Source organism: Heloderma suspectum, chromosome 2 (genome assembly GCF_057233095.1).
Source record: "Heloderma suspectum isolate Gila_16-S chromosome 2, 16-S_ref, whole genome shotgun sequence".
Lineage (NCBI taxonomy): Eukaryota > Metazoa > Chordata > Lepidosauria > Squamata > Helodermatidae > Heloderma > Heloderma suspectum.
In genome coordinates this window covers 112,195,715-112,219,935 of record NC_139459.1, presented here as the reverse complement: position 1 = coordinate 112,219,935, position 24,221 = coordinate 112,195,715, and the positions used below count along the sequence as shown (strand labels likewise).

Sequence of the window (24,221 nt, the reverse complement as noted above, 5' to 3'; positions counted from 1 at the left end):
AAATGAAAAGTTGCTGAAAAAAGCAACTACATGTTTAGCTCCACTCCTCCTCCTCTGCAGCATTTAGCAGAACTTACCTGTGTTTTGGTGTTCCATATTTTCCTGCACCACAGGCCATGAATGATTTTGAGGAGGGGCAGGGATACACAGAACATTGTGACATCATGACATGAGGAAAGTTTTACTAGATATTATGGAAGCAGAGCAGATTATCTGCCATTTTCCATGGCTACTGCATGTTTTGTGCAATGTCTAGTTGGTCACGAGTTATACACCTATTAAAGACACAATCCTATGTATGTTTAGACAGAAAAAAGTCCTACAACTCCCAGCATTCCCCAGCCAGACTGAGTGCCTGGGGAATGCTGGGAGTTGTAGGGTTTTTTTCTGTCTAAACATGCATAGGACGGCACCATAAGTATTTTATGCCTTGGATAATTACATGTAGACATTTAGAATACCACTATTATATTAATGTATCTTTTTATATTAGATGTATCCAGCTCGTAGGATACAGTACAAATATCTTGAAAATGAAATGATCCTTCCATTAGCTATAGAGTTGACTTTAGACTCTCAAATAATTCTTCTGGATTTTAACCAATTTAGAAGAGAGAAGAATCCCATCCTGCATCATTTCATTTGCTGCAAAAAACTTCAGAACATTTCTACAAATCCCAAACCAAAACCTAGAGTCCTGATCCAAAACCCACTAGATTCAATGAAAAGATTTCCACTGCTTTTAGTATGCTTTAAATGCAGTCCAACTCACGACATTTCCAAGCAGACTTTATAAAGGCATTAAGAATGGAATTACTATTGTGATTTTTCCAACCATATTTTGGTGTTTAAACCTCTCATGGGAAACCACCAACAACATACAGTGAAATATTAACAAAAGCATTTCCACCCAATCTTTCGCTTCTCCTTGTTAATTTAATCTGTCGCCATTGTGTCCTTTTTGCTTGGGCTGTGATAAACCAAGCATGGTAATCATCCATTTGGCCTGGAAAAGGAATCCAAGGACCTAGAATCAATTCACACATGTTGAACCCAACCACAATACTGTAGACATGCTGACTTTACAATATAGTCAGGCTTCTAGTTTCCTCTACTTTAATCACTATCTGATGAGCAGAACAATTCCAGCTGATTCATATGGACACAATTTAAATCCCAGACTGTAAGAAGGGTGGAAAGAATGTTTCCTTTTTACTCACTTGGCATTCCTGCTCATATTTGTTAGAGTAATGAGCTCAATATGCAGCACAATTTAGATACAGAATAATACAGTTGATGTATCTAGTGCACAAAAACCTTGTGAGCAAACGAACTAAATGCAAGCAAACTGTATTTTCAAAATAGAATAAACATCACAGTGGAAAGCATGTTTCAAAATAACACTTCATGAAACAATTATTGTACACAACATACCATAATCAGCTACTACCCCAAGAACAGGAAACTAATTCTACTTTGTTGGTGGGCAGGTAAAATGACCTGGATCCTACATGTCTGTTGCACTTTTGGTTGTCATTTGAAACAGTTAATAGGAATTAGTGCCAAGGGAATAGAAAGCTAACCTATTCCAAATGCAGATATATTCCAAATGTGTATATTTACATTCAGCTAAGCAGCAGCTAAAAAATCCCCAGGCATGTTTCTTTAAATACACTCATGTCCCTTCTGTCTTCTCAAGAGCACCATGATATTTTAAAAATGTAAACAGCCAGATGGGTTCACTGGTTAAAGCTGTTTTTATTTTTATTAAGGGGAAGAATGAAATAAAAAAAAATACATGATACCATAAGTAAAATTACATATAGGTATTGCAGAGTACTCATCTTAATTTTGTATTGTGGGGTGATATATCTAAGACTACAAAACTAACCATCCAGTGTATGCAAATGTAAAAAGCTGAAATTAAAGATTCTTTCTGACAGTCATCTTGTTTCTGGTAATACCTCTGTATCCTTCTCATAAGCCTGTGTAAGCTTCTGGATTTCATTTTCAGATTCTGTAGAACACACTTTCTCTTTCTCCCAGCAGTGCAGTACATTCTGTAGTTCCATTTTTAAAGCAGCTATTAAAGATTCTCTATCTGCACACTTAGCTTGCAGATGATTTAACTCTTTGTTGGCATTGCCAAGGTTATTTTGTGCTTCCTAAAACGACACACAGTAAAGGGAAGATAAAAACAACATGCAATAAAGCAGAACCACCTTCTGCATCTGTTTGATAGCCTTGTAAATAACATTCTACATTCAAATATACATTCTTAAATATCCTATAAACAAAACCATTTATTGCAATGATAAGCTACAACCACAACCAATTACGGAGTTGACCCCAGGAATTAGGTAGCAGTAATGGAATGGTTCCTATGAAATTGTTATTTCCCCCTGCCATCTTACAACCAAAGACTTGATACTGCTGGCATTTTTATAAACCATTGCTGGAGTGACCTCTTTCTAAAATCTGCAGAAGTGTTCAACTCACTAAAAACTGGGAGAATTTTCCACTGAAAAATCCCAAACAATTCAAAAATTGGTGGTGCCTCCAGCAACACCAGACAGGCCGCTTAACAAGATCAGCCTCGGATGGCCTTCTCTCTGTCCCATCAGCCAGGACAGCTAGACTGGTGGGGACGAGGGAGAGGGCCTTCTCTGTGGTGGCCTCCACTCTGTGGAACTCCCTCCCTAGGGAACTCCGCCATGCCCCCTCTTTAATGAGCCACACACTGAAAACGTGGTTATTCAGGCAAGCGTTTGGGGTGGGTTAGCGTATTTTTAAATAATGTTTTAATGTATAATTTTACTGTTTTAAATTGTACCACTGTACACCACCCAGAGTGGCGGGGTGACCAGCCATATGGGTGATTAAGAAATTTAATAAATAAAATACAATTCTATTTCTCTCCTTTGCCCCTTAAAACTAGCAACACTTATTCCTTAGTTAATTTATATCCTGCTTTTCTTCCAAGGATCTCAAGATCGCAAATATTATTCTCTCCCCACCCCCCATTTTATCCTTAGAACAACCCTGTAAGGCAGGTGAGGCTGAAAGACGGCGGGTAGCCCAATGCCCCCCAGTGGGTGTCATGGCTGAGTGAGCCTGGGGTCACCTGGAGAACCCCAGCGTCTTCCCCGTCCTAGTCTTGTATGCCGTAATGGCTCTTACTGGGCATTCTACCCAGTAAAAGACACACCCTCAGGCAGCTTATCAGCTTTAAACCATTTATTCCTGAATAATCCTGTTGAAGCTAATGCAATATCTGAATAAGAGTTTTCAGGATTTCAGACACCATCAAGAAACCTATTGAAAATATATGCATTCAGATTAAACATTCAGGCATGTTAAAATTCAGATACCTGAAGTTCTTGAAATTGAGATCTTAGTTGGTGTTGGGAAGAATCAAGCTCTTTAACCATCTTCTCAGAGAGAGCTGTCATTTTGTTTAGCTATGGAAGAATATAGTAAACAATGTATCAGGTTCAGGAGCAAAGCAATTACAATATAACTGATGGCAGACTAATGTGGAAATCGCATGCACACTGACTTTCCTGGAAGAAAGCCCCACTGAACACCATTCCACCTCGTTGCCATAATATTTGTCCCTGTGATAGTTGGTGTTTTCAAGTTTATCATGTTGCCTGTTTTATCCAATCGCAATATCACTCTCTACTATGTTTCCTCTAGACAGCATCATCTTTAGCTACATGAAATGTATTTGCTGTCTGTTAACAGTGACTGGCTCCAAGAAAAGTATTCACATACACTGCAACCTTATGCATGTCTGCTCAGAAATAAATCCTGCTAAGTTCAGTGGAATCTAACTCACAAGTAAGTGTATACAGCACTGCAGCCTGAATCTGGGTTGACTTCTACTTTACAATGTGTAAAAACAACCTAAATGGTCATTAATATACACATCCAAAATACGTTAAGAAGTACTTTGATCTGGGTGTATTTTTAGGCAGCTAAGTACAATTTTACAAGGGGCTAATTTTGAATAAATATGCCTCAGATCGTTTCATTTCTTAATATACCATAACGTTTAGTTACTAATTACGCTGAAGGGAAAAAGAGAACAAGAAGAGAACTTTTCTTATCAACAAGGAAAAGAACGAAGGGCACAGAGCTACCCTATCTGCATATCATGAGAGTACACAGTGGTCTCTGGCTCCATATGACAACTTCAGGGTCAGGCACATGCAGTCCTACTGGGAAGTCTTGTGGCAGGTCATCAGTTGGTCCTGCACTGCTTGCGATTTATTTTCTTTGACAGTTCATTCTTCTTGCTGACAGAATATTCTTTCTGCTTTCTTAACAGCCACCCCCTTGATCTCCCCACTGCTGTCTCTGGCATCATTTCACAACAAAAACATGTTCCAAAGCCAAAGCCTGCTGAGTCAACTTTTCAGTTGTGCTGAAGATCAGGTGACATTCATCTCTCAAATAGCAATTCACAGTAGTTATCATGTGCCTAATCACTCTGCCCTAGGCCTCAGAAAGCAACCAAACATGTGGGTTGTCAACAGAAGAGACGTAACAGTGGTAGCTGTGAACAGAAATGTATAGTTGTTTCCATAGTGACTTCTTTTATGCCCCTAGAAGAACCTCAGACAATTCCAAAAGGCTACATTGTTTTTTCAAATATTAACTGCTACTTTTTAATATTATCATGGACCAGATGTTTTTAAAAGTTGTTCTTCAAAGACAGTTTAGTATTTTTTAACATGTTATCTGAGCCCAAATTACTACATTTTAATTTTGTCTTACTTTTGTCCAACAAAAACTATCTCTCATAAACGCTAATGTATAGTTAATTGTTCAGGGAAGCCTTCTGAATTACCCACCCATTAAGCATTTTAAGGCCCAGAAAGAAACAAGCTAGCAAGTTAAGTAAATAGCATATGGCTTGGACACTGAAAAGCACAATCCATAGCCCAGCGATTTCATTTTAAGCTGCATTTAACACCTGTTGAAGTTAATGAGACTTACAATGCAATCCTATACATGTCTATTCAGAAGTAGGAACACAGGAAACTGCCTTATACTGAGTCAGACCTTTGATCCATCAAGCCCAGTATTGTTGACAGTGACTGGGAGCAGCTCTCCAGGGTTTCAGGCGGGATTCTTTCCGGCCTTACCTGGAGATGCCAGGGACTGAACCTGGGACCTTCTGCCTGCAAAGCGGGTGCTCTGCCACTGAGCTATGGCCCCTCTCCTAAACTCACCCCATTGAGTTCAATGGGGCTTCCTGTCAGGTAAGACAATATAGGATTGCAGCCTAAGCCAACATAAATCCAAGTGCATCTGCTTAAGTGTTCATTACCTGACAAACACTGAACTAAAACTATAGGGGATTTTTAATTATTATAAAGCATGTTTAAAACCAAATGTAAATATTTCTACTTTGGTAACTTTAACCAAAGCATACAGCAAACACCTTTCTCCAGCAGGACTTAAAAATGCATACAACACAGACCATTCTAGGCAACACAACAGAATCTCAACTTCCAACGCACTTTTTTCTAATGAAAAAGCATGCACGTTTATTCACCTGCTATCAATCCATAATGGATTTAAATATATATTTTAAGGTATCTGAGCATAAGTTAGTCTATGTATATTTATTCTAAAACCCTGAAAGTAAGTTAAGGATGATAAACATCAGGTATGCATGTATTTTCACTAAAAATAATTGGACAGCGCCACCGTTCAATGTAAAAGGGGGCAGGGGGGGACAAACACAGCTAAACCGTTTCCTAAGTTTAAGCGAAGCATGACCACAGGGCAAGCTTAGAGGAAGAACAGCGACAAAAGATTATTTCTTTTTCTTATCTGCGAAGCTGTCAACTCAACATTCCCAGTGTTTTGACCTCTGCAGCAAGCAAGGAATCTCTAGTATTGGGGGCCGAAGGCTATGTGTGTGGAGCCAAACAGTGCAAGTGTTACCTCATTAGATGTATCTTCCAGCTTGTTCTGGTAATCTGTCAAGGTACGCCTCAAAGTCTCAAGGACAAGAGTGAAGCTTGGAGGTTTATCTTTGTCCTTGTGAATGCCTGAAGAAAAATACGAAATCAAAACAAAGCTCTTAGAGTTGAACAGAGACAGAAAACTTCTCCAAGAGCAACAGAGATATTTAAATTCGTTGGGCTCCAGTGACAATACAGAATGTTGAACAACTACTGTGTTTTCTCCAAGGCATGCTGCTGTATCTATTCTTTAATATCAAATAAAGCTGAAGAAAATTCTTGCACTGAGGCTGCAGTTCACCACATGAATAATATTAACTCCAGTTTGTTTTCCTACACATCATGAGGTCCATCGCTGACCTTATTTAAAATCTAATGATTGCAAATCTAACAGCCATTCAAAAAGAATCATCCTCCAAATGAAACAAGCATTTGTTTTTAAGCGTGCAGCATTCATGCCTTTGTTGTTTCATGATGAACCATTCATTTTGAAATGAAACGTAATTTCACACAACTGTGCGCCGAGGAACACAGGACTTCCTCCCCATTATTCCTGGGTATAAATTAAAACAGTTGAAAATTTATTCCTTTTCTTATCCTGTATACAAAACTGAAAAATAAAAGCCAATTGAGTATTTAAGCCATTTCAACTCATGACCACATTATCCATAGTGGTCCTTTCTTTTTCTCCCCAGCTCAAATTCCAGTATTTCCGCTATTCATAAATGAAGTGGTTGTGCAAGACATCTACCATGGGTTTAGATCATGGTTTGGCACAGCTTCAGTCAAGCCACTTGCTGAAGGCTTGTGACAGCATGCCAAACTGCAATCCAAGCCCAGGACTACTTCATTAGAACCAATATGCCTGGCTGCCACGGTGGGGGTGTGGGGAATTGGCCTACCACAACCAACTTCGTTCTGAGAACTGGCCCTGAACTTTTGTCATATATAATGGTATCAAAATCAGCGTAAATGGGAATTTCACTGAATATGATCACAGAAGTGCTGTTGTTTTTAAAGAGCATTTTCAGGAGCTACTGGAAGCACGGTCCCCTGGGTGTACTTCCCATTGTTGCACTGCCGCTGTAATGTTCAAAAGGAAACTTATGCAGGTAAGGTTGGCAAACTTTGACATAATCCCATGCCACATCATGCCTGAAGGGATGCTTCCTGAACTTCCAATTCTGCAGTCAAGTTCCAAATCAGAAACACGGTTAGCTCCTAGAAGAAACTTTACAATTGAGTTTCAAAACCACTATAATTCCTTGAGTTTCTTAGAACTAAAGATGTTCCACAAATTTGGAGGATTGTTTCTGGCCACAAAGCGAATGAGGAAACTCATGCTGCAAATTTGATATCTCACATTTCAAAGTCTGAAGTCGCGTGCAACTGCTCTCACATGAAAAATGGATCCTAAAGGAATTAATCCTCAGATGTGGGTAAATATCAAGGAGAGAGCAGAAGATACCTGCATCCTGAAGACTCAAGAGCCTGCAAAGCTTAGGGCTAAGCTATATGTCACATTATTCCCTTTTTAAAAAACACACACATGGCTACTTATTTTGAAGGAAAAGCAGACCTGTGCAACCTCAGTCCAGAAAGTACACAGAATCTGGATCAGGCCTCACACTGGTTTCCTCAAAAAATTCAAAGTGATCTTGATAAGGCTGGAGTGCTAGGCAGAAAACAACAGAATGAAATTTAATAGGGATAAATGGCAAGTGCTGCACCTAGGAAAAAGAAACCAAATGCACAGTTACAAGATGGGGGATACGTGGCTCAACAATACAAGTGATAAGGATCTTGGAATTGTGGTAGATCACAAGCTGAATATGAGCCAACAATGTGGTATGGCTGCATAAAAGGCAATGCTATTTGGGGCTGCATTAATAGAAGTATAGCTTCCAAATCACGTGAAGTACTAGTTCCCCTCTACTCAGCACTGGTTAGGCCCTCATCCTGAGTACTGTGTCCAGTTCTGGGCACTGCACTTTATGCAGGATGCAGACAAACTGGAGAGGGTTCAGAGGAGGACAACAAAGATGATCAGGGGACTGGAAACAAAGCCCTACAAGGAGAGACTGAAAGAACTGGGCATGTTTAGCCTTGAGAAGAGAAGATGAGGGGAGATATGATAGTGCTCTTCAAGTACTTGAAAGGTTGTCACAGACAGGAAGGCCAGGATCTCTTCTCGATCACTCCCAAGTGCAGAATACGGAATCATGGGCTCAAGTTACAGGAAGCCAGATTCCGGCTGAACATCAGGAAAAACGTCCTGGCTGTTAGAGCAATATGACAATGGAACCAATTACCTAGGGAGGTGGTGGGCTCTCCCACCCTGGAGGCATTCAGGATGAAACTGGACAGACATCTGTATTGGCCCCAGGCCTGTAACCACGTCACCTGTTGTTTTAGAGGAGCCTAGAGATCCATAATGCTTTGCTTAGGTTCATTATTGGTGCAGTTTCCTTGCTAGTGGGCTTCTGAGCATGTGAGATGAGTCAAAGGTCAATAGCGTGGCCTTAGTACATCCCATACTAATGAGCTGGAGTGTCTTATCAGGATGTGCCTGGGAAGTGAAGCTTGTTTGCCTTAAAGCTGCACGTGTCTGCACTGGGAAAGTTCTGATTGCTTCCCTTCTGACCAAGCACTGTTAGCCTATGCTGGGAAAGTTGTAGATAAATGCTAAATAATGCTTGCTGTTGTCATGCTGCCTCACTGCTAACATGTATGGTATAAAACCCATTTTACCCCATAGCTCTGGGTTCAGAGAAGCTGTCTGATCCAACCATTGGGTACGCCTGTGTGTTGTAAGTTACTCAATAAAGTACTCTTTGTAAGTAAACCTGGATCTGATTTATCACTATCTTGGCACCTCTAAATTAAGAGGCCTACTGCAGGGGCAATACACCATCTGCCAGAAATGCTTTGACTTGGATTCCTGCATTGAGCAGGGAGTTGGACTCGATGGTCTTATAGACCCCTTCCAACCCTACTATTCTATGATTCTATGAAAAATCCCATCCAGCTGCTATTTGCCCCCAAAGGTGCTGTTTGCAGTAGTCACAACTATTTGGATAATCACCATGGAACTCTTGGTGACATATCAGGTATGTTAACAAACTGCGGTAGGAAAATTCTAAAAGCTTTTTCTTTTTCTGTCTCCAATCCCTTTGCCATGAAAACCCATATACAAAAATAAAGAAGAGGCTGAACAGAGAGAGTCACAGGAGGGCTTAACTCGAGAGCTTTTCTACACAAGGACTGGGCTTCTAACTTGCATTGTGTGAACAGAGGACCATTCACAGAACAGGGCTTTCCCACCTTTCCCACTTCCCTCTGAAGCCCCCAGAAGGGAAAGGCTTCAAATCCAGAAGGCTGACAGCTGGACAGATGTGCACCTTCCAAGCCTCTCCTTCTCAGGCACTGTCATAACCCCCAGTTTCGACTCCCTGTCTTTGAGAGATCAGGCTGTGGATTCAGAAGAAGCATCAGAGGAAGTCAGGGTATTACCCTCAGAACCCGCCCCAAATGTCCCCACTGCCCTGGAAGCTCCAGAACAAGAGGAGCTCATCTGGCCTGCCCTTTGTTTTTCTTGGGGATTTTCTGGAGAGGCAGTTCACAAGATGTGTTAGGTACAGGAATTACTACTGAAATGCAGGGACATGTTTTAATTACCCATGAGTTCCATTCCAGCTCTGTGATTCCAATACTACAGCCTTCCCCAGCCTTGTGTCTTCTAATGTTTTGGACATCTACTGCCATCAGCCCCAGCCAGCATGGCCAATAGTCAGGAATGCTGGGAGTTGTAGTCCAAAATGGAGGGCACCAAATTGGGAAAGGCTACAATATTCTACGCAAGGCAGGTTTCACTTTCCCTGTATTATTCATGGGTCTCCAATGTGTAACATCGATTGACAGGTGGTGGGTGTCTTATGGCATGACTGCTTCAGAAGTGTCCATGGGTCTGTTTATGGCATAGAGTCAGGCCTGCATTCCTGCTTGTCTCCAAGTGCTTCGCTATTGCCAGTCCATCGATGAGAAGGAAAACCACACCAAGGCACAGGGTGTACTGTAGTGCATGCTAGACTACATCTCATGCTGTTGATTTGACCTGTGACATTGCCAGAAAAGGGTGGTCATCGTTGTTTTATTAGATTTAGTCACATCACTCATTAGATTCCTTGTTTCTAAAAAATACCTTCCTAAAGTGTTATCCATACTGAAAGCATGCCACACCCTTCTTCAATTAACTTCAGCAACCAGGGCAGGATGTCAATCTACTCTAAAAAGTCTGATTTTATTCAGACCCAAGACACAGACACTCTGTCCTTAACTCAGCCTGCCTTTTTGACACGTCCAAAAATCTTAGTTCTGTGGGAACGGGCGGGGAGAAAAGAATCATCCCAGAGCATTGTGATAAGGCATATTTCCAGCTGTCATCTCTTCCCCTTGGGCCACAAACAGACAAGCAAACTCTAACTCCAAAACTAAAAATAATACACAAACACACACAGGCATAAGTTTTCCTATCAATAATTATTCTCAGATTTTATTTGTATTGTCTTGGCTCTTTTCTCCAGGCAGCCAGTCTCCTTTGCCAAAACCTCTGTCCTAACAAAGTTGTTTCAGAATGCTCCGTTTTGCTAAACTTTATTCCATGCTTCTAGCATGCCAAAAGGAGGCGAGCTTCTAGCCAGCTTCAGCAGATTCACTCCTCCAGCTTCCCAGGCCACAAAGCACTTTGTCCCTCTGTCTCCACACCTCCCCAGATGCAGACTGGATTCTGGCACTGAATCCTCCACTGCGTTGCCCCATAAGCACTAAAAAATTGTGGTGATTTCATTAATACGCATTTAGGGAGAAAGCTGCGGTGCAAGAGGGAATTGCAAGCAGGTCTCTACTGTGTTGACACAGAAAAGATATGCAGTGGGAAAGTGATGACTACAAACTGTGGCTGTGTCACCATGGAATCAAGAGAGCACTGTGCCATGGGATCACTATAAAATATGTGTTATGATTATGACGACCACACACATACATTTTGTACAGAATTAAGTTGCTTTTTGTCTTTATGTGCTGAGTCAATTGGCTGCACATTCTCATTCTGGTTATCTGCAAACAATTGCTCCATAACGTTTTCTCAATACAATACCCACTTTGGCTTCATACCTAAATTTAGATTAAGTCCAACATAGCAGCCACTGAACAGTTATGGACAAAGATGCATTGTGTGGATTTCTGAGAATTCTTAGTATATCACTGGAGTTTATATTTTAAAAATCACAGGATTATCTTCCTTTGCTTTTCCTTTCTAGTGGATAAAATAGTAGGTATGCAGAATTAAGGAAACCAGGCCTTCAGCTGCTAGTATGAGCACTTGATTAAATCTATGCATATATTTACATTCCTTATTTTATTTTATTTTATAATCTCCATCCCTATGTTATTAATTCATGTATTATTTATAAAAAATTATACCACCTTTTGTTCCTAAAGAGAGCCTCCAAGGCAGTTTACAACAATAAAATATAAATTACACAAAGCCTTCAAAGCAAAATTTAAAAAGTAAACAAAACCATCATTAGAAAAAAATTAACACACAGTAAAATCCTGGTGGAACAAAAATATCTGAATCCACTGCCTAAAGGACAACAACCAAGGGGGCCAGTGTAACTGCCCTTGGAAGGGAATTCCACAGTCAGGGCACTGCCACCAAAAAGGCCCTGTCTTGTGCCCCACCAATCGGGCCTGCCTTGGTGGAGAAATGCAGAGCAGGGTCCAACTGATGGGCAAGTTCATGCAAAAAAGGAAGATAAAACCACTTTCATCCTATTAACACTGGGGGTGGGGAGACCATAAGCCTAAGGAGTAGTTTAATATAGTCTTCAAACACAATAACTATTTTTTTAGTGTGTGTTGCCTACTTTTGTAAAATGTAAACACTTACATGAAGTCAATATAATATTTAAACATCTTTTCTGAGCTTGTTTCCTTTGTGCCCAAGAGCACTTTGACTATATTCAAAACTCTTCTGCTCAAATATCTTCGGTCCAAACACAGCGGAGAGCAACAGGGAAGGAAGATGTGCTATGTAAAACTAACGTATGTACAGGGGCTCAAAAACAAACATCAAAAGAAGTAAGAGGCAAGGTGATCATCAAAATCATGTCCTTTTAAAAATACAAGATACCTTATTTTTCCAGCAATTCCGTCCGTTTGGTATTATGATTATCAACACCACATGACAAACAACGAAGGGAAAGAGGTCATAAATTCTGGGATAGAATTTATGTTGGCATGGATGTAATGATTACCCCTCAGTTGACTTTAAAGTAACACTGTAAAGAGTAATGCGTTATCCTCCATGTCCTACATAACCTTTTCTGAATATGTGACCTTTAAGTAGCTGAAGGTTGCCTCTGAATTTGGCTCAGTTCAATCAAAAACATCTGTTCCCCTTGTAGGCATACTGTAAGGACTTTTTTCTCAGTTGGATTTAGAGCACAGCATGCCAGCCCTTTCCTGACCGATCACACACAACCCAACACTTGTAAATCAAGTTCGGGGCTGACAACAGCAGGTCTGCATTCAGTCACCCCGTCTCAGCGAGCAAGGCCACTCGACTGCTGTGAGAACTGCTCTTATCATGTCATCAAATCAAAGCATGTTGAGAAGAGGGAATGCAAGAGGCATCTGCAGAATTCCCACAATGTAGCGACTTTGGAACACGGACAGATGCATCTGTCATTTTATACCTTGAACTAACCTGCTGTCCACTGGCCTGACACAGTAAAGCTGTCCAAGAGTAACTCCAGCTCTCTCACGTTGTTTTCACACGTCTCTGTTAGGAAGGCCTGGCGTTTCTTGGCCTTTATGACCAGAGGATGGAGGGAGGAGGCAAAAAGTACAGTTATTTTAAAAGGCACTAAATAAAAGGGCATCTCACAATCTATGTTGCCATAGGACATGACATATAAAAATTAAAAGAAACAGAAATCAGATCTGGCTCCATTATCAAACTCCCCCACTCTGTGGAACTCCCTCCCTAGGGAACTCCACCATGCCCCCTCTTTAATGAGCTTCCGCCATGCATTAAAAACATGGTTGTTCACGCAGGCGTTTGGGGTGGGTTAGGGTATTTTAGAAAATGTTTTTATTGTAGAATTTTATTGTTTTAGACTGTTTTGTTGTATGCTTTGTACATCGCCCAGAGTGGCTGGGTGGCCGGCCAGATGGGCAATTAATAAACTTAATAAATAAATAAATAAATAAACAAACAAACAAACAAACAAACAAACTAGCTCGATTAACTGGCCTATTTACAATGATTCCAAAGAGAAACTGATTTGGCCCATAAAGTAGATGTCCTTGTTGTGTTTTTCAGGTAACTATAACAACTTCTTAAAAGTACTCAAATAACCTATTGAAGGCTAAATGCATTCCCTAGCACATTATTTTAACTGATTTAGATTTCAACTGGTATTAGCTTGTTTAATAGTTTAATATGTTTCTAGGTGTTTAAATTATTTATTGTTTTATACTGTTTACATTAATTTTATCTGTATGCCGCCCTGAGAACTTAATGATATAGGGCGGGATAGAAATGTTCTAATAAAACAAAAATCCACTCCATAACAAACTATAAGCTACACAACAACCACTTGTAACAAAGGGCAGTATCCAATGAGGTGCTTACACCCCCACCAATTCTGTTATGCAAGCGGTGGATCCCTCTGATTCTGTTGTACAAGTGGGACCCACTGCTTGTGCAATGGAGATTTAACACTTCCTAGAGGAAGCTTTGAAATGAGTGGAAATGCTCATTTCCGGATCAGGACAGGTAGGGGGGCTCCCTTATGTAAGCTCCATTGACTTGCCCAGTTCCAAAAATGAGTGTTTTTGCTTGTTTCTGGTTGTCCCCAGAAGCTCTAAATCTCTGTTCCACAAGTGCTGGGTGCCGCTTGCAGAAGGGAATTGGTGGGGCGCAACAGAATCAGCAGGGGCATAAGCATTCTGTTGGATACTGCCCAAAGCTGAAAACCACATTCTCAAAGAGGTGCATAGGACTGAAGAAGGGACATGGGGAAGGGAGTATTTAATCTCCCCTTTGTCAGTTTGTTTCCACCTAAACCAGTGGTTCTCAACTGGTGGTCCACGGACCACTGGTGGTCCATAGTGACTTTTTCAGTGGTCCACATGAATATATAACTGTATAAAATTAAATATAGATACGATTGTCAGAGAACGTTTGTGGGTATCTATATTTATACAGTTTGAATAAAAATGTTTTAGAGTTGGCATGTTTACGCAACTTAACCTTCTTTACGAGGGAAACAGCATAATAGAACAACGTACTCTTCTCCCATTATTTACGTTCTTACACTTTCGTACAAAAGTGCCATTTAACGACTGGGCCACAACTAAAAGACTTGTTTTTGGCAGGAAAGTGGGAGTGACTTGTCTAGATATGTGTGGTTTGTGAGTGTAGCCCCCGCTGTTGTGCTGAGTAGTTACTGTGTCATTTGTTCTGTGCTAAATGTGCTGTTTTAGTTTCTTTATAATTTATGTTGTAAGATAGAAGTACAAATGGATGAGTCGACTGACGTCGCATTGTGCTCTCAGCTATTGGTGTTCACACAATATATGGCTGAGGGAGACTTCAAAGATGAGTTTCTTATTTGTAAGACTCTTGATACCACCACAAAGGCTCGGGATGTGGTAGAAACGGTTAACAATTTAACAATTTCTTTGAAGTGCATGGTCTGGATTGGGCAAATAACTGATGGCGCACCTGCCATGCTGGGCTCAAGATCAGGCTTCCAAGGATTGGTGAAACGGCATGCTCCAATGATAATTGGAGTTCATTGCTTCATTCATAAGGAAGCTTTGGCATCAAAAACATTGCCTGGTCAACTCAACGCCATTTTCAAAAGGTTGGTGAAAGTGGTGAATTACATCAAATCATCGGCTCTGAACACCAGGCTGTTTAAAAGTTTTTGCCAGGACGTGGGTTCTGACTTTGATGTGTTGCTGTTCTACACTTCTGTACGGTGGTTGTCAGCAGGGAACATACTCAGTGGAGCTGTTCAGTTGATAGAGGAGTTGGATTTGTTTCTCCAGGCTCAAGGGAAAAAGGAATTCTGAAATGTGCTAACACAGTCAAATTTAGAATTTGCGTATCTTGTTGATATTTTTGGAACAAACGGAATCTTCAGCTGCAAGTGAAAGGTGCAGATCTGTTCTCCTGCCAAAGCATCATCAAGGCTATTCTTGACAAATTGGAACTTTGGATGGCAAGAGTCAAAGGCAATAATTTGGTTCAGTTTCCATGTGTGGATGCCATGCTCAGGGAAAAAGGAAGCCATTTGGACACAAATTTTCATTTACAGAAGCTATGAGACAAATTCCAACTATACTTTCCGGTGGTGGACAAGACAAAGGACGGATTATCTTTCATCAGGAATACATTCACAACATATGTTAATAGTGTTCCAGAGGATCTGCAGGAGGAATTCTTGGATCTGAAAAATGATTTTGCAACCCAAGATGTGCACAAGCAGTCTGCCATAGAGAAATTTGGGGCCAGCATGACCCAAATCTGTCAGCACATGCAGTCAGATTTCTTTGGCCGTTTGCATCAACTTATATGTGTGAGACAGGATTTTCATGTTTGTTGCACATTAAGTCCAAACAGAGGAATCGGCTTGTAGTAGAAAGCGATATTCGTTGTACATTATAAAGTACCACTCCAAACACTGAAAAGCTTGTCAGCAAGAAGAGAATCCAAATATCTGAGAAATAAATAAATTTCAAACCAAAATGTGTCTGCTCTGTTTAATCATGTTGTTGTTGTTGTTGTTCAGTCGTTCAGTCGTGTCTGACTCTTCGTGACCCCATGGACCATAGCACGCCAGGCCTTCCTGTCCTGTGCTCTCTCCCGGAGCGTGCTCAAGTTCATATTCATTGCATCCGTGATGCTATCTAGCCATCTCATCCTCTGCCGTCCCCTTCTCCTTTTGCCTTCAGTCTTTCCCAGCATCAGGGTCTTTTCCAGGGAGTTTTCTCTTCGCATTAGGTGGCCAAAATATTGGAGCTTCAGCTTCAGTATCTGTCCTTCCAATGAGCAGTCAGGGTTGATTTCCTTTAGGATGGACTGATTTGATCTCCTTGCAGTCCAGGGGACTCGTAAGAGTCTTCTCCAGCACCACAGTTCGAAAGCATCAATTCTTCGGCGCTCAGCCTTCCTTATAGTCCAGCTCTCACAGCCATACATTACTACTGGGAAAACCATAGCTTTGATTAGACGGACCTTTGTCAGCAAGGTGATGTCTCTGCTTCTTACTATGCTGTCTAAGTTGGCCATAGCTTTCCTCCCAAGGAGCAAGCGTCTTTTAATTTCATGGCTACAGTCACCGTCTGCGGTGATCTTGGAGCCCAAGAAAGTAAAATCTGTCACTGCTTCCATTTCTTCCCCTTCTATATGCCAGGAAGTGATGGGGCCAGATGCCATGATCTTAGTTTTTTTAATGTTGAGTTTCAAACCAGCTTTTGCACTCTCCTCTTTCACCCTCAACAAGAGGCTCTTTAGATCCTCTTCGCTTTCTGCCATTAGGGTGGTATCGTCTGCATATCGGAGGTTGTTGATAATTCTCCCAGCAATCTTAATTCCGACCTCTGATTCATCCAACCCGGCATTTCTCATGATGTACTCTGCATATAAGTTAAATAAGCAGGGTGACAATATGCAGCCTTGTCGTACTCCTTTCCCAATTTTGAATCAATCGGTTGTTCCATGTCTGGTTCTTACTGTTGCTTCTTGACCCTCGTACAGGTACCTCAGGAGACAGGTAAGGTGGTCTGGTACTCCCATCACTTTAAGAATTTGACAGACTTTGTTGTGATCCACACAATCAAAGGCTTTAGCATAGTCAATGAAGCAGAAATAGACGTTTTTCTGGAATTCTCTTGCTTTCTCCATGATGCAGCGAATGTTGGCGATTTGATCTCTAGTTCCTCTGCCTCTTCGAAACCCAGCTTGTACTTCCGGTAGTTCTCGGTTCACATGCTGCTGAAGCCTAGCTTGTAGGATTTTGAGCATCACCTTGCTGGCATGTGAAATGAGCGCAATTGTGCGGTAGTTTGAACACTCTTTGGCGTTGCCCTTCTTTGGAATTGGAATGTAAACTGACCTTTTCCAGTCTTGTGGCCACTGTTGAGTGTTCCAGATTTGTTGGCATATTGAATGCAGCACTTTAACAGCATCATCTTTTAGGATTTTAAATAGCTCGGCTGGAATACTGTCATCTCCGCTAGCTTTGTTGTTACTAATGCTTCCTAAGGCCCACTTGACTTCACTCTAGAGGATGTCCGGCTCAAGTTCAGTGACCGCACTCTCATGGCTATCAGGGACATTCAGATCTTTCCTGTATAGTTCTTCTGTGTATTCTTGCCACCTCTTCTTAATCTCATCTGCTTCTGTTAGGTCCCTGCCTTCTTTGTCCTTTATCATGCCCGTCTTTGCACAAAACGTTCCCTTGAGATCTCCAATTTTCTTGAAGAGATCTCTAGTCTTTCCCATTCTGTTGTTTTCCTCGATTTCTTTGCATTGTTCATTTAAGAAGGCCTTCTTGTCTCTCCTTGCTATTCTCTGGAATTCTGCATTCAGTTGGGTATATCTTCCCCTTTCTCCCTTGCTTTTCGCTTCCCTTCTTTCCTCAGCTACTTGTAAAGCCTCATCAGACAGCCACTTGGCTTTCTTGCATTTCTTTTTCTTTGGGATGGATTGAGTTGCTGCCTCCTGAACAATGTTACGGACCTCCGTCCATAGTTCCTCAGGCACTCTGTCTATCAGGTCTAATCCCTGAAATCTATTCCTCACCTCCACTGTATATTCATCAGGGATATGATTTAGGTCATACCTGAACGGTTTAGTGGTTTTCCCTACGTGCTTCAATTTAAGCCGAAATTTTGCAAGAAGCAGCTCATGATCTGAGCCACAGTCAGCTCCAGGTCTTGTTTTTACTGACTGTATGGAGCTTCTCCATCTTTGGCTGCAAAGGACATAATCAATCTGATTTCGATATTGACCATCTGGTGACGTCCATGTGTAGAGTCGCCTCTTGTGCTGTTGGAAAAGAGTGTTTGCTATGATCAGCATGTTCTCTTGGCAAAACTCTATTAGCTTTTGTCCTGCTTCATTTTGTACACCAAGGCCATGCCTGCCTGTTATCCCGGTGATTTCTTGACTTCCTACTTTAGCATTCCAACCCCTATGATGAAGAGGACATCTTTTTTTGGTGTTAGTTCTAGAAGGTGTTGTAGGTCTTCATAGAACCGATCAACCTCAGCTTCTTCGGCCTCAGTGGTTGGGGCATAGACTTGAATTACTGTGATGTTGAATGGTTTGCCTTGGATTCGTACTGAGATCATTCTATCATTTTTAAGATTGTACCCCAGTACTGCTTTTCCCACCCTTTTGTTGACTATGAGCGCTACTCCATTTCTTCTAAGGGATTCTTGCCCACAATAGTAGATATGATGGTCACCTGAATTAAATTCGCCCATGCCTGTCCATTTTAGTTCGCTGATTCCCAAGATGTCGATGTTCAATCTTGCCATCTCATGTTTGACCACCTCCAGCTTACCTTGATTCATTGATCTGACATTCCAGGTTCCTAAACAATATTGTTCTTTACAGCATCGGATTTTCTTTTCACCACCAGACACATCCACAGCTGAGTGTCCTTTCGGCTTTGGCCCAGCCGCTTCACTCTTTCTGGCGCTACTTGGAAATACCCTCTGCTCTTCCCCAGTAGTATATTGGACACCTTCCGACCTGAGGGGCTCATCTTCCGGCGTCATCTCTTTTAGCCTTGTGATACGTTCCATGGGGTTTTCTTGGCAAGAATACTGGAGTGGGTTGCCATTTCCTTCTCCAGTGGACCACATTTTGTCAGAACTCTCTGCCATGACCTGTCCGTCTTGGGTGGCCCTGCACGGCATAGCTTATGGCTTCACTGAGTTACGCAAGCCCCTTCGCCACAACAAGGCAGTGATCCATGAAGGGGGTTTAATCATGGCTTAACCATAAATGAATGAATGAATGAATGAATGAATGAACGGAAGTGGTCCACAATTTTATTTTCATTGTCCTGGTGTTCTGTGGACTGAGACAAGTTGAGAACCACTGCCCTAAGCTCTCCTTCCAAATCGAGCTGCTTGTACCCACACCAGTATCCCAGAAAGATGTTTACTTCACAAACACAGGTCTGGAACACTGGCAGGAGGAAAAGCAGCTTGATTTGGAATCGGGGGATGAGTTCAGGAGGAAAGCAGGTAGTGAGGGAGAACTGCTCCCTCCCCTTCTCTGCTGCACAGCATGTCCCTTCAGGGCTGAGGACATCAGGAGATGCACTGACAGGAGGCTGCAGTATTATAGGTAGTTTGCCCCTCAAAACTGGAACATAAACTTGTGTCAGGCACTATCCGGAGACGGACATGCACTTCTTCCCTGTCCCAAAGAATCAATAGGTAAATCCTTTGTCACCGTTGATCTAACCAGGGAGAAAAAATGAAAGATTTGAGGGGGAAAGTAAATCAGGTTTACACCACACCCTTTTCAAACGTCCATGAGAAGACTGGGGTGGAGTAGAAACAGGGAAGGCCCACATCTCCCGGTTCTCTTCTTTCGTGAGATGTGACCTAACTTTGGCTCAGGTTCCAACTGCCATCTTAATTTTTGATTACCCAACACTTTTTATGCCTACAAAATCAGGCAGGACAGTTTAAGGATACAGGGTTGCTGTTGTTGTTGTTTTTACTATGAGAACCATATTTTCCTTGTAAAATTGAGCTCTATTATGAGCCAGCAGTGTATAGTGACTGACTAGAAGACAAGCAACGTATGTGAATCTCTGCTGTGTTCTCCACCATTTCATTTAAATATTTTATAAATCTGCTCTACTATTTCAATTTTAATTATATATTCTGTATATCTACTAATATATTATTCATATACATTTCAGTGTTTGATCCCCAGAAGCATTTACACGGGCTTCCCTGTGTGATGGTTAGTACTATACTTCACAAAGAATTTCCAGCACCAATGGAATTTTCATGCCAGGGTTTTCTTTCTAAAACATCAATATTCCAAAAAGAATTATTAAGATGTGTATTATTTTTACGGGCTATAAATAGACTCGAGTGATGAGGTACACATGATTATATCAATATTACTTTGCCATGCTTGCACGATGCTGGAAAAAAACATGTAAAGCCATGTCACACCAATAAGATAAATATTTTCATGCAAATGTAAGCATTTGGAGTATCAGATACGCAAACCATATAGGAAAATCTCTTCCCACACAAAAGACCTATGCAAGCTGTTCTATGTCCCAGAGTGGTTTTTCCTCTCTTCCAGATGTTTTATTTGTAATTTACCACATGTCAGTATATTTATGTTTACACTACTTCTCTGCATTTACATGTGCTAATTGTATGCACTATTTCTAAGTCAAATTTTGGGTTTTTTCCCAAATGCAGGCAAGATTCAGAAGAAATTCTTCAAATTTCCCAGCTCTGCTCTTATGTTGTAGCTCCAAGCAGTTGCCTGCCTGCCTTCCGTATACTATTTAAAAGGGATGGCTCCTGTTTTCTGGCTTTCATTCCTGGTAAGTCACTGTTCCTATTTTTTATTTTGTATTTGGGGGAGATTTTGGAGTGGTGTTTTAGAAACAAAGTATCAGCATGGATACAAGTGCACTAGGACATGCCAATCTTCAGGATTGAGCTCTTTCTCCTAGGTCCTCCTTTTAGTGGAGGACGGACAGATCTTGACTTTCATTGTGGATGGATCATAGCTCAAAGTATATGACTTCCATATGAAAGGGTGCAGGTTCAGTTCTTGCTATCTCCAGTTAACAGGATCAGGTAGCAAGTAATGGGGAAGATCTCGCTGACTGAGACTCTGGAGAGCTGCTGCCAATCAGAGGAGATAATACTAGACTAGATGGTCACACTGTCTGCCCTGGTAGTAGGTACCTACCTACATTCCTAGTGTAGTGTGCTGTGCACATCTGTCCACTATGCACACACATAAATCACTGAGAAAACATGTAATACACAGCCTGCTATCAAGGTCAGGGAGCAATCCTTGGTTTGGAGTGTTACAAATACACAAGACTGCCCTTAATTTTGTCTGTACAGTTATGGAGAACATGCTACCCAAATTCTTCCTCAAGTGCCAATACACTCTCTCCAACTCAAGAAAAGAGCCAGTGGAATGTAGTGGTTCAAGCTATCAGCCACCATTTCCACAAGCATGTGTCTTGTTTGCTTGCTTCCTTGTTTGTTTGCTTGGAGAAATGCATCTTTTCACATTCTGTATTCTATAAATACAGCAACCATCCTTGCTGCCATGAAATGTGAACCATCCCTCATGAAGCTTCCTTGATAGCCTTGAGCAAGTCACTCTCTCTTAGCATAAAGTACCCTACAGGTTTGTTGTGAGGGTAACATTAGAAGGCTGAACTCAATGAAGGAAGAATGGGATAAAAATGTGATTTAAAAAACAACAGCCTCAGAGCTCACGTTAACCTGTGATTTCTTACACGTTCAGAGGTTTAGCCAGAGGCTGAAATGGAGTGAACCACCTCTAGCAATATCTGGCGAATCAGCAGTTATATAAACAATAGCAACCTTGTTGTCTTTGATGGGTGAATGAGTAAGCTGTGAATAACCCAAGATAGGCATCAGCAAGAGTATGGCTGAAATTTTGGGGAATACCCAGGAATTCCTTCTAAGTATAGATAAGATCTGCTTTTGAAATTTACACACTGATCCTATGTAGGTTTATCCTGATGTAAATCAGAACAGAAGAGAGACAATTTGGTTAAGTGGTTAGAATGTTGGACTTTTATTGCAGAGAATGTAAGAACATAAGAACAGCCTGCTGGATCAGACCAAGGGTCCATCTAGTCCAGCATTCTGTTTACACAGCGGCCAACCAGCTGTCGACCAGGAACCTCACAAGCAGAACACGAGTGCAACAGCACCCTCCCGCCCATGTTCCCCAGCCAACTGGTGTACACAGGCATACTGCCTCTGGTCCTGAAGGTAGCATAGGTTCAAATTCCCACTCAGCTGAGTGACATTGGGCTAATTGCTCTTCCTCAGTCCACAGAGCAATTGTGAAGATAAAATGTATGGGGTGGAGACTTTATGTATGCTACCCTGAGCTCCTTGGAGGTTGGGGCAAAAATGTAGTAAGTCCCAATGTGTTTGGTGGGCGTTATTCCCACATAAATGTGCATAGGACTGCAACATGAATTGTGTACACAGCACATCCTTCCATGATATAAATGTGCTATCACATGAATATTCTATAAATATTGTTTAAATGAAAGCACGTGGCCTAAAGCATCTCATCCATATAGTTTGGATTCACACTGGGTCTTAGCCCTTTGCCATGGTACTAGCACAAAGATGGCATCATGCAACACTGGCATAGCTGTTGGTATAACCAGCCAAAGCATTTGTGTGCTGACAACCCAAGGTTTATGCTTAGCATGTGTGTCTTTTTATTAGTATACAGTACTAGGTGCCCCACGTCACTCCCCCGCACCCCAGAACAGAAGCTAATATTTTTAAAGGTTGCTGTGGGCATGATTCAGAAGCTAGCCTCTGTTCTCTGGATTTAAGATTACTTGCACCAAAACCAATTTTGTGGGGGGAAATCCCACTGATTTAAGTGGAACTTACATCCAACAGGGGGCCACGGTGGCTTAGTGGTTAAGATGCTGAACTGCAGACTGGAAGGTCGGGACACCTTTACCTTTACCTTTACCTTTACCTCCAACAGGGTGCTAGATCCAAAAAGGACTAGTTAGTTTTAAGGCCAAGCACAGCAGCTTTAAAAACTGAATAGATAAATTGCTGCAAAAAACTGACTAAACAGAAAGCCTTAGTCCCAATGCATCCTACTCTTTCCAGCCCTCAGGGGCTTTGCATATGAAAATACAGCCCAACAAGGGAAGCCATTTCAATAACAGCACTGTCAGTGATCCTTATTTTACTCTAAAGTTTCCCTAGGTGATCCTCATTCTGTTGCAAAGTGACTTTGAAAGTCAGCAGCTCATTAAGCATCTTCCTTGCCACCCACTTAAAAAGTCATTTATTTCCCAATTGGAATCCTCGACTGTTAGGCTTTTTAAACATCTTACCCCAATTCAGTACAGTAAAAAGATGATGATGACACACTTTGCTAAAGGTCACCAAGTGCAATAGCAGCACTGCTGACTTTCAGCATAACAAATTGATGGGGCTACTACTTAAGCCTATGATAGCTCCTAAGGCAAGAGGCTACAGGCACAAAGGCTACATGTACAAAAGAGAAGCAAAGGGAAAGCCAATCACTTCCAGATGACTGGAAAACAGAAACAAAAACAATCATCCAGATGCATGAAAGAATGAGTTACTAACCCCTCATCACCTCACTGGGACTGTTCACATGACGTGACAGCCCACCATCAGTTATTTAACCCACGGTGAGGCTGTGGCACATGGGGGGGGTGGGGTGCCATTTTGAATATGCAACTTCTGTTCAGGGTTTGTTGTGTTGTGTGAACAGCATGAGTGTGGATTATACGAAGGTTAAACAACCCTCACATAATCCATGCTCTGTTTTTGGATTATGCAAGGATTATCATGTAAACCAATGTTTACAGGTTTTGTGTAAAATGACAACCCCTGAGTGGGGGCTGGATACGCAACCTGGCGCCCGCAGGCGCTATGGCTCATCCAAACCTGGTCATTCTCTTTTATACCAAGCTTAGGTGTCCCGTGCCTAGCTGCTTGGAAGCAAAATGAGGCCATCCAAAATAAAGCTGTGGTTTCTGCATACTTGGGGGACTTCTCTAATACACAGAAATATATTAATTTGTAAATTACAAACCTACCAAGCACTCTATTTGGAAGCTGTTCTTGGGTCATGCTGCTGCTGGAATTATGGTGGGTGGTTACCCAAGGGGCCTTTTCAATTGTGGCACCCAAAATCTGGAATAGCCTCCCAAGATCTGGAACAGCCTCCCAAATGAAGTTTTTAGATGTGCAGTGAAGACCATTTTGCTTCAATAGACCTTTTCAGAATTTTGTCATTAATCAGGTTTAACTGCTGCCACTGTTGGACTTTATTGTTGTGATTTAGTTGTCCTTGTTTTAAAATGTAGTTATTATTCC

The 24,221-nt window shown here is 41.5% G+C and overlaps 1 protein-coding gene across 12 annotated transcripts in view; it reads right to left on the bottom strand.

Moving 5' to 3' along the window:
* CCDC171 (coiled-coil domain containing 171) overlaps positions 1-24,221 on the bottom strand; it is a 247,239-nt gene that overhangs the window by 145,530 nt on the left and 77,488 nt on the right. For all 12 annotated transcript variants that reach the window (XM_084834548.1, XM_084834547.1, XM_084834545.1 and 9 more), the window contains 4 exons: positions 12,751-12,853; positions 5,962-6,068; positions 3,372-3,461; positions 1,965-2,165 (listed from right to left, as the gene is read on the bottom strand). In XM_084834548.1, the coding sequence (XP_084690674.1) occupies positions 1,965-2,165; positions 3,372-3,461; positions 5,962-6,068; positions 12,751-12,853 (501 nt within the window). The remainder of the gene's footprint in view (positions 1-1,964; positions 2,166-3,371; positions 3,462-5,961; positions 6,069-12,750; positions 12,854-24,221) is intronic.